This window comes from Bidens hawaiensis, unplaced genomic scaffold, assembly GCF_021521415.1.
Source record: "Bidens hawaiensis isolate Kalapana, Puna unplaced genomic scaffold, B.hawaiensis_p1.1 tig00020023_1, whole genome shotgun sequence".
Lineage (NCBI taxonomy): Eukaryota > Viridiplantae > Streptophyta > Magnoliopsida > Asterales > Asteraceae > Bidens > Bidens hawaiensis.
The window spans coordinates 317,556-328,803 of record NW_027493042.1 but is presented as its reverse complement, the minus strand read 5'-3'; the positions used below and the strand labels follow the sequence as shown (position 1 = coordinate 328,803).

The window sequence follows — 11,248 nt, the reverse complement described above, 5'->3', positions numbered from 1 at the left end:
AGAATCTCTTTTTTCTCTTTGGTTCATTTTGATAATTTTCATCGGATTTAAGATCCTTACATTTATCCCACAAAACGAGAGACAATACTTAAATATTCTTTTTTTTTTTACGAAAGTTCATAGATATGACAATACTTAGATATTTGTTTTGTTACAACCGGAAAAGAAAAACAATCAAGAAAACAAGAGTGAAAGTCTTCGATCTTACAATGATTTTGTCACCGAAAACATTTCGTTTATATGGCATATTTTTGCATCTACTTACGGAACCAGTAAATACCTTTCTTTTCGGAATCCTCTTCAATAAAGAGACACTCTTTTGTCTCTCTAATTACCGCCTTTAGAATCGAAGTATCATCGAAGTTGTAGTAGTCACCCAAAACAGGTTTGATATATTGTGTGGCCTCAACTATATGATAGTGAGGGATGTTGGAGAACAAATGGTGAACCACATGAGCATTAGGTTCATCATGGAAGATTGTGCTCAAAATCCCGTAATCTCTGTCAACAGTCGCTAAAGCACCTCTCAACCAATCCCATTCCCTTGAATCGTAGTGAGCCACCGAAGGATGGTTGTGGTTTAGATATGTGAACAAGATGAAAAAAGCACACATAATCACCAAGGGGACCCCATACACATAAAGTAACCATTGAAAACCTGTTTTTGTACCGATTCGGTCGAGTCCATATAGGGCTGCAACAACTCCAAGATCTGAGAGGAACACTTGACCACGCTCGCTGTCGTTGAAGATAGGACCTAGGGGGTTGTAGTGGCTTGGGAGGCCTTTGTATATCCTGCCATGAAGATTGAAGAGGAAGTACCCGAAATAGCCGAACGCTAACCTAAATAGAAGCATCATCACGTTGCCTATCGGGTTGGCAATAATTTCGACAAACCATGTGTCGTTCTTGAGTTTGGGAACCCAATTCTCATCCTTTTCGAGTGAACTGGTGTTAGCATGGTGAGTTCGGTGGCTGTATTTAAAAGAGTGGTAGGGTGTGAGGACAAGTGAGTGTAGGATGAGGCCAATGGCATCATCAAGCAACGGGTATTCGCTAAAACTGTGATGACCGCAATCGTGGACCACATTCCACAATCCCACCATGACACTACCTTGAAGGAACCAGTATAGTGGCCATGCTATGAAGGACAAGGGTTGAGGGAGGTAGTATATGTAATTGTTGGTGAAGAAACACTAAGTGAACCCTGGACAGATTATAGATAATCTGGACGGATTATAGATAATCTGGGGGTTAAGTAATGTTTCCCACGGATGAGATCTAACTGAGAAGGCTGTTCTTCAGGAAACCTGCAAAACAAACACTGTAAGCTCGTCACTGAGAAGGGGGGGTTCCTCCTTGTGACCACCCTCCGGCGTGAGAATCAGACTAGATTGCTCTGAATATAAGTGTATATTAAGAGATTGCTAGATAACTGGATAGCCGATGATCTTACCATTCCAAGATGTTGGAGTATTTATAGCCGAAGGTAGGTTAGAAGGTATAGCCGGCTGAATAGTATTCCTGTTCTACCAACAGTGGACTATGCACAGGCCATACTGGTTGGTGGATAGGTTACGGCCAACAGTAACTATGTCGGCTGCACTATTCCTCCAACTGTAGATTATACACGTCCTACCTACTGTGGATTATACGCAGGCCATGCTGGTTGGTGAATAGGTTACGGCCAACAGTAACACTATTTCACCAACTGTAGGCTGCGCATGCCCTGCAGTAAGGGTTGGTGAGTAGGCAGCGGCTAATAGTGACAAACAGTACTAGAGGGTGCTCCTCCTCGTACTGTTGTCGGTGAGCTGTCACCCTGTGATTGGCTCATGGGCTGTTCTGGTCAGATTGTCTGTCCTATCCATACCTTGGTAGGTATAGTACAGAAGATCTTTCAGAATCATACGGACTGGCTCATTTTGGCGGGATTGTTCCCGTCTTGCTCATTCCTTCATGTGACTACTGAAGTATCTATTGTCTTGTGCGTGTAGCCCTGCTGTCTGCGGGTAGCCTTCCCTGATGGCTTGTATCCGCAACTGCGGGAACAGGCGGGGTACTTCACCATTGGGAGGCTTTCCCTGCGTGTACAGCTTGCGTACTGCGCGTAAGGTTCTCTGAGCATGGTGGGTCCTGCGGAAGCAGATGGCCTTTGCGCAGACGTCCCTGTTCAAGGTGAGTCTTGCGGGACCAACTGGGCTCTGCTGGGACCTACCTCTTCAAGTCCCCCCAGTCCAATGTTCTTCTCATGAATGTTTAATAAAGTGAGGTGAACTTTTGGACTTTGAGCAAGGGGTTTTGAAAAGGCTTTTTAGTTTTAAGGTTCTCCGTGGGGATTCTTCCCGCGGGTTTCCTAGTGTCACTTGCAAAAATTCCCGATTTTTTTGCTTGATCTTTGGGTATGATGCGGGTAGGTATGTAACCTTCTCGCAAGGCAGGAGCGTTGAGTCTCACTTGTATATAGTCTCCATGAGGTTCTGGTGGTTTTCAACATAGTGATCAATTATGCTAAGACCACCAATTCCATTACGGAGTTTCAAACAATATAATTCTCGACGTTCCCGTTATGCGGGGATGTTATTCCTCTATCCGCAAGCATTGCCTAGAAGATCCTTCTTGGTTTCAATTCTCTGCGGGTGCTAGGTATGTGAAGGGTTTTGCCTTAACACTGTACCCGCACCTGTCTTATAGTTACTTGGTTGCCAAGGTATTCTTGGCTTCAATTCCCTGCGGGTGCTAGGTATGTGAAGGGTTTTGCCTTAACACTGTACCCGCATCCGGCTTATGGTTACTTGTTCGCCAAGGTAAGGGGTGTTTTCCCGCTTACTTTTGAATCTTTTTTGAATTTTGAATTTCAAAATTCGAAGAGTTGGTAGAAAGATAGGAACAGTCCAAACGTCTGAAACGTCGTGCGACGGTTTCTTCTGACTGTGTCAGGACGTGCAGGAAGTTATGGTGACGTGACATTATATGGTCATTCCAGTCTCTTTTTCAGGCGCGTGGGCGCGATTTTTCGGGCGCGTGGCCGCGAAATTACTGGCACACGTCCTGTCAACAGCTGTTGCCAGCCTGCTTTATGCCACGTGTCATAGTTTCATTGCACCTTCGATTTCTCTTTCCTCCGCATTAAATTCATCGCATTAATTGCGATTAGTATATAAAGGGGGAGAGGGCTGTTTGCAATCCACACTTTCACCCTTCTCTTCTTCTTCATTAGCGATTTCCGGCAAATACTCCCCTTTTCAGGCTAGCATTTTCCCGAAATCGCTTTCTTTTTTCTGCACAATGTCTTCTCGTGATCTTGAGTCTTCGGCCGATGACAAGAGTACTGCTGGTGAGTGCCAGTGTGCTCTGCCCGGCGATCAGTACCGGTATGTTGTTAGGAAGTTCATGCTCGATCCACTCGAGCCTGAGTTTCCTGAACCCCATCAGACCGTGTACGATGCCCCCAGTGGCAAGATCGGGGTATATGCTGCATTCTTTGTTTATGGGAACCTTAGGTTCCCATTGACAAAGTTTGTTTACCGTGTCCTCGAAAGGCACGGTGTTCATCTGACCGAGCTACACCCAATGGCGATCGCGAAGATTCGCCACTTCGAGTGGGTGTGCCGGATATTGGGTGTTGAGCCCTACGTGGACCGCCTGATGACCTTCTATACTTGGAGGTGCATCCAGGGGTGGTACACCCTGACAACCCGAATCAAGGGTTTGAAGATTTGCGCGACAGAGCGCAGTCTCCGATCGTGGAAGCGGGAGTTCTTCTACATTTCTGCTCGCGCCGTCCCCATTGCCATGAAGTTTAAAAATGGCCAAGCCATTCCGAGCCACCACGCCACAAACTACCAGGAGGCGGAATGGTTTGCAAAGATATCCCGGGTCCAATCTCCGGTTTTCCGGTTTCCGGAGTCCGGGATGGTGATGTTGGGGATGAGCCGAGTGTGGAAAGAGGCTGACGCGCAAAAGGTTCCAATCGTCCTCGAATACGGTTCGAACTCTATCCCTTACGGTATGCTCCGTTTCTCTTTGCTTATACGAGTTTATCTTCTAACTGTTTATTTTCTTTCAGAGGGGAACAACTTGGAGTCGCTCATGTACCCGCGGGAAGCTGACGGTCCCGCGCGGATGGGTACTCGTGCTCTAGACGAGAACGAGTTGCCCATCCTGGAACAAATGGCGGATCGGTTTGTGGAGGTCTACCCGCCGGGCCAAGAGATCCTGAGCCACCGGCGGCCAGGTAAGGCGATATTCTATCCTCAACCCCTCAATGCTGTACCCGCTGCTGGAATTCCTTACATCCTGTCTTCTTCTGAGGAATCCGCAGATGGTCCTCCGCTAGTACGGAAGAAGAAGGCTGCCGGCGGGAAAGGGAAGGAGAAGGTGGCCTCCACAGCTGATCCGGTGCTTCTATCTGACACCGAGTCAGATAATGAAGAAGTGGCGGGGAACCCCGGTGGTGAGAAAACCACTCCTCCGGAGGCTACGACTGTTACCTCCGGAGAACCGACGACGACGGTGACCGGCGTCAAGAGACCGGCTCCATCGGGTTCATCCCCGCCCGTCCGTACGTTCAGGCTCAAGAAAACCCGTAAGTATAAACATTCTTTTTGTAGATTTATCATACTTCATAAATTTATTAACACTTGTCTTCTTTCTGCAGGCGTGGATGTTGACGCATTCCAGGGTGGAGCGCAGGGGAGTACCTCTCCGCCAATGACGGTAGGCTCGGTCAGCCTACCTGAGGCGTCGACCCAGGCACCTTCGCCTGCTTCCGCTGGTCCAGTTGCTCAATCCTTTGAGCCAACTGTTCCAGCCGAGATGACGTCACCGCCGGCGGTGAGTGCAATTTTTACAGCATCGTTCACCGAGCCGGCGGTTACTGTTGCTGCTGACTCTTCGGCGGCGTCCGCGGCGGACACCATGCCTCCGCCATCGACTGCGGCGGAAACCATGCCGCCTCCGCCATCGGCCTCGACGGCTGGACCTTCAGGTACGCGCGGGGCTTCTCGCCGATCTTTGTTACCTTCCCATCTGCCTGACCTTTTGGATGGATTTCCCTTAGGTTCAGGTGATGGGTTCGGTGGCTATCGGCCTGTGATCGACCCTACAGGTGCGTAGGGTTCTTTTGTCCTTTATGCAATTTTTATCATCTTTTTCTAACTGCTTTGTTTCTTTTGCAGTGTCGGATTCCAATGAAGTGTATGTTCCAAGATGGAACATTCGCCGAGGAACAACCCTTCGCACACCTGTGGAGTGCGTGGACTGGGCTCGCCACGCTGCTCCCCATGGTGCGTTGGGGGAAGCCATGGTTAGCTACCAGGAGGGTAGGCTAACCAACGAGCTTCGGGTTCTCCTGGCCCGGATGCAGCCACGCGTCGAGCTGCTTTGTCGTGAAAACGACAAGTTGAAAGCAGCTCGCGTTAAAGAAGTATCTCAGGCGCGTGCTCTCCGGGAGGAGAACCAAAAACTAACCGCAGCATCTGCGGAGAAGGAGAAGGCCTTCAAGGCCCTCGAGGTTGAGGTTCAAGCGCGACTCGAGGCCCGCTCCAAGGCTGCCCAAGCTGTTAACGAACAGCTTCGGCTAGCTAAGGAGACTGCGAGGAACACAACCGAGAGGGCCACCAAGGCTGAAGCTGTTGCTGAGCCTCTCCGCCTGGAGAATGAAGAACTTAAAGCTAAGTTAGAGGCTCTTCAACAGGCTCATGATGCCTTGGCCATGGAGGATGCGAAGAAGCTTCAAGAAATCCTGGACCAGAGGGGTGTGCTTGCGCACACCGAGCGAAAGCTTAAGGGCGTTGAAGAGGCCGCTGCAAAGGATGTGCTTCTCGCCAATCTTAATAAGAACGAAGCTGAACGCGCCTGCACCCAAGCTCTGGTTGTCCAGGAATGGCTTCTTCGAGAAGCGTTGCCTCAGGTATTTTAGCTTTATGTCGTCACGCTTTCCTTTGTAGGATAGAAGTTCTTATACTTGTACATTTTTTGTAGGTTGTGCATCGGGTCTTTTCAGAGACATCTTACGACGATGCTATGAGCGCAGCCCTCAACGCTTCTCATGAGGATGGGGAACGGACCGGCTTCCTGCTTGGTCTAGGGTTTGCTGAGAAAGGCGTCCCGCCTTCCAACTTCCCTTTGTATAATGCGGATACCGAAACTATTTATGACCAAGCAGTGAACCAGTATGCTGCCTTCCCGCATCCGGTGGTGGAGAAGGTGAATGAAATTGCTGCTGCTGATGATGGGCTTGCTGTCCTTAGAGCTTTCCTTGAACCGTCACCCTCTGCCGATGGTGCGAGTCCAAGTGGGAGTGGTCCTGAAGCATGATCCAAAAGATCCCTTTCCACCACTAGCATAGATATTTGCTCTTGTACTTCTTTTGTATGCGGGTATATACCCAGCAATGTTTGTAATATTCAAGTTGATGAAATAAAGAATGTGTTTGTCCTTTGTTTATTTTACGCATGTTTACACTTAGCAATTTCTTTAGTACTTAGATAAGTTAACTTTTTGACGTGGTAAATTATAAGTTTATTTTTGCTTCCTCTTTCATGATTGTGCGGGTAGGACCGTCACTTGCACTTAGTAGGATGGCTAAACTTACATTTATCCTGCGTGGAAGTTTTCCTCATCTTTTCCTTGAAATTTTTTAAGTGTTCAGAATAAGTTAACCTTTGAACGTGGTAGATGATAGGTAGAAGTTTTGCTTCCTTGCTTGTGATTGTGCGGGTAAGACCGTCACTTGCACTTACAAGGATGGCTAAACTTTACTTACCACTGACCTGCGTGTAGGTTTTCCTTAGAACTTTTTTACATTTTTAGCGTTGTGTTTATGCGGGTTTTGCCGCCTTCCACACGCAACTACTTACTTCTTCACGCATTGGTGCGGTGAATACCGGCACATGGGAAGTTCATAAGTTAAAGGTAAGGCTATCAACACATTGTGTAAGGAGAATCATTTCCATTAGAAGTGGCTCTAGGCCTTTTCTTTACAAGTTTGGAATTGATCTACATATAACATTTGCGTAATTGAGCTCCATTCCATGTTCTTGGGATAGGAGTGCCATCGAGCCTTTCAAGCCGGTATGCGCCTTTTCCCAGGACTTCTTTGATAATGTATGGCCCTTCCCAGACCGGGGCCAGCTTTCCTGGGCGCTCTTGGTTTGAAGCCTCGTTGTTACGCAGTATGTAGTCTCCTTCATTGAAATTGCAGAGTTTTACCCGCGTGTTGTAGTACTTTTGCATTTGTCGTTTGTAATTTTCTTCATGCACTGCGGCTAAGTCTCTGCGTTCCTCGGTTAGCATAAGGTCTAACCGTCTTTCCGCATCATTGTCTTCTGGCTGAATCAAGACCCTTGGTGAGGGTAAACCAATTTCGACTGGGACCATGGCTTCAGTGCCATAAGTGAGACTGAACGGGGTTTCCCCCGTACTGGCCTTTTTCAGCGTTCTGTTTGCCCAAAGGACGTGCGGGAGCTCGTCCACCCAGTCGGATCTGTGTTTCAAGAGTCTTTTCTTTATGCCATCGACGATGCTCTTGTTTGCTCTTTCCACCTCACCATTACCTTGCGGGTGTGCCACTGAGGTAAAGGTGTGGGTGATTTGAAGTTCTTTCAGCCACTGCTGTAGCTTCTTGTCAGCAAAGTTGGTGCCGTTATCGCTCACCAGATTCTGTGGAAGTCCAAAACGACAGATAATAAATTCCCAAATAAATTTTTTGATATGTTTTGCGGTTGTTTGGGCTAAAGGTTTTGCTTCTATCCACTTGGTGAAGTAATCGATGGCTACCACTAGGAACTGAACATTTCCTGCTGCTGTGGGAAATGGGCCTGTCACATCGATGGCCCACTTCTGAAATGGCCACGAAGAAGTGACTGGAACAAGTTCGTTCTTCGGGCGATGCGTGTTGGGTGCGTAAAGCTGGCAAGACCTGCATTTTCTAGTGTATGCCAGTGCATCCATATGCATCCCCGGCCAAAAGTATCCCGCATTGTTCAGCTTAGCCACAACAGCGCGGGGACCTGCGTGAACTCCACAGATGCCCTCGTGTACTTCCCTTAAGAGGTAGTCAGCATCTTGGTTGTCCACGCATCTTAAAAGTGGGCCAAGAAAGTTACGTCTGTAAAGGTTGTCATTGATGAGTTGATAATTTAGTGCTTTACAGCGTAGTTTTCTTGCCTGTGTTTTTTATTCTGGTAGTGTTCCTGCTGCAAGGTAATTTATTATTGGTGTCATCCACGTTTCTGTACCGGTTTGGATGACACAAATTTCCTTGTGCGGGACTGATGGTGCTTCGAGGAGTTCAATGCGGATGTCCTTTCCCAAGTGGGTGAAGGCTAGTGATGCAAGCTTGCTTAACGCATCCGCAGATTTGTTTTCGCTGCGCTTAACGTGTATGACTTTACAATCATTAAAATCACGCATAAGGGTTTTTGCCTGGGCGAGGTACAGGGCCATTATGTCGTTCACAGCCGTGTACGTCCCATTTATTTGGTTGGCCACCAGCATGGAATCCACGTGGGCTTCCAAGTTTTTCACTCCCATTTTACGCGCAATTCTCAATCCGGCCAAGAATGCTTCGTATTCGGCTTCGTTATTCGTACTTGGGAAATCCAACCGAATAGCGTAAGTATATTCTTGGCCCGCTGGGTTGGTTAATTTTAACCCTGCGCCTGAACCCTCGTTGTTGGCTGCTCCATCAGTATAGAGTCGCCAGATATCGTTGATGTCCTGTGCTAGGGAGGGTTGAGCCTCCTCCTGGCACTCTTTCTCCCGCGTAGCGGGGACTTCTGCAATAAAATCGGCCAGGACCTGGCCTTTTATGGCTGGTCTTGGCTTGTACTTAATTGCATATTCTCCCAATTCAATTGCCCATTTGGCTAGACGTCCCGATAATTCGGGTTTGCCTAGAACGTTTGAGAGTTTGAAGTTGGTGAGAATGGTGATTGGGTGGCCCTGGAAATATCGTCTTAATCTGCGTGAAGCGTGTATAAGTGCTAAGACTAATTTTTCGAGGGTAGAGTACCGGGTTTCTACGTCTGTTAGTACACGGCTAACATAATAGATTGGCATCTGGATGCCTTTTCGTTCTGTTAGCAGTACTGCCCCGGTTGCTCTATCTGTTGCGGAAAGGTATAGGATTAACTCCTCTCCCGCTTGTGGTGCTGTAAGTGTTGGGAGTTCGATCAGGCGTGACCGAATCTCCTGAAAAGCTGCTTCCGCTTCTGGTGTCCAGCGGAAGTGCGTTTTCTTTAAGCAGTTTCTTAATGTTGACACGAAAGGAAACGACTTATCTGCATGGTTTGCCAAAAAGCGATTAAGTGCGACTAGTCGTCCATTCAGTGTCTGAGCCTGTTTGATGGTGGTAGGTGATTCCATTTTAACAATGGCTTCGACCTTTTCAGGGTTCGCTCTGAAGCCATCTTTAGTAACAATGACTCCCAAGAACTTCCCTTCTTCCATCCCAAATGAACACTTGCTCGGGTTGAGCTTCATGTTTATCTTTCTGAGCGTGTTGAAAGTTTCTTCAATGTCTTTCAACATCGCTTCTGGCTCGGGGCTTTTGATGACCAAATCATCCATATAGACTTCCAAGTTTCTCCCGATTTGGGCATGAAACTCTTTGTCCATCAGGCGTTGGTACGTGGACCCTGCATTCTTAAGTCCGAAGGGCATCATTTTATAACAAAATGTACCATCGGGCGTCCGAAACGCGGTTTTGTCCTGGTCATCTACGGCCATGTGGATTTGGTGGTACCCCTTATACGCATCCAAGAAGCATTTAAGGCGAAATGGTGCCAACGAATCCACCTTAAGATCAATTTCTGGTAACGGATAACAATCTTTGGGGCATGCTTTGTTCAAATCTTTGAAATCTATGCACATGCGCCATTGTTTGTCATTCTTCGGTACCATTACGGGATTTGCAACCCATGTTTGATATCTACTAACGCGTATGATGCCTGCGTCAAGGAGTTCCTTGACTTGGGTTCTACACGCGTTAGTTTGTTCAGGCCCCATTACTCTGCGCTTTTGTACGACTGGCGTAACAGCCGGATCGCACTTGAGCTTATGCTCCGCCTTACTTCGGGGTACACCAGTCATGTCGGCTGATGTCCACGCAAAGATGTCAGCGTTTTTCTGCAGTAGGCGTTTGAGTAAGGTGCGGGTGGGATCAACGATTGTTGGTCCAATGGTAACGGCCTGGTCGGGGTATTTGCCATTGAAGGCCCATTTTTCCGGTTCGGTGATGGTTGGTTTAGCCATCTTTGGTTGGGGTTTAAATGAGACAGATGCGATGCATACCTGGGGAATGCCAGTGATCATCGCCACACCCTCAGCTGTTGGCCATCCCATCATGCCGTGGACTGAAGATACCACGGCGTTGAATCTTGCCATCCCGTCTCTCCCGAAGAGGATGTCGTACGTGTGGTGTGGCTTCCTCATCACGACAAAGTCCACATCCTCTGTGCGGGAGTGTTTTCCATCTGTAAGAGTGACGGGGAAAGATAGGATACCCAGGGGGGTTTCTGTACTGCCGTCAAACCCTTCCATTGAAGCGTAGACCGTTTCCAGGCGTTCTTTGTCTTCATCATCCAGCTTGTCAAAGAACTGCCTGTACATCACCGTCGACGAAGCGCCGTTGTCAACGAGAGTGCGGGAAGTGATGTAATGCCCCAGCTGGCTTTTAATGACGATGGGGCCTTCTTTGCTGGGGCCTTCTGGCACTCGCGGGAAGCGCACCTCAGCTTCCTTCCACGCGCATGGTTCTGTCGCTCGTCTTTTTCTTCCTCCGACCTTGCCATGAACCATGTTGATGCTGATGTCGACGGGCTTTCGTCCGTTACCTCTGTACCGGTTGTCACTCCTTCCTCCCTTCCTGATTGATGCCACGAGATGTGCAAGTCTTCCATCCTTGACAAATGCTTCAACAATGTCTTTCAAGGATGTGCACTCTGCAGTACCATGACCCTTTGTCCCGTGAAAATCACAGGACTTGCTTTGATCCGCATTAGGTTTCTGCCGGATCAATGGGGCTTTTGGCCATGGCAATTTTTCCGTGGCAAATATCTCCGTGACGCTCTTGGTGAGTGGCGTCCACCGGTTTTTTCGGTTTGAAGGGTGTGTGTTGTCCCTTCCGCCAACAAGAGGGCGAGAGCTGGATGAGGTGTCAAAGTTTTACCCTTGACTGCCAAATACCTAGCCGCCTCTTTTTGTTCTGCCGGGCGGTCCTAACGTTGTTCTCCCTTGTCCT

At 48.3% G+C, this 11,248-nt stretch overlaps 1 protein-coding gene across 1 annotated transcript; it reads right to left on the bottom strand.

The window, feature by feature from the left end:
* Positions 1-257: 257 nt before the first annotated feature.
* On the bottom strand, positions 258-1,106 carry LOC143559716 (delta(12)-fatty-acid desaturase FAD2-like). Its single transcript, XM_077048206.1, has one exon. The coding sequence runs from the start codon at positions 1,104-1,106 to the stop codon at positions 258-260; it is 849 nt and encodes a 282-aa protein (XP_076904321.1).
* Positions 1,107-11,248: the final 10,142 nt, after the last annotated feature.

Excerpts from the sequence above, each read along its gene's own strand:
- LOC143559716 (XM_077048206.1), bottom strand. The coding sequence starts at position 1,106 with ATGGTGGGATTGTGGAATGTGGTCCACGATTGCGGTCATCACAGTTTT.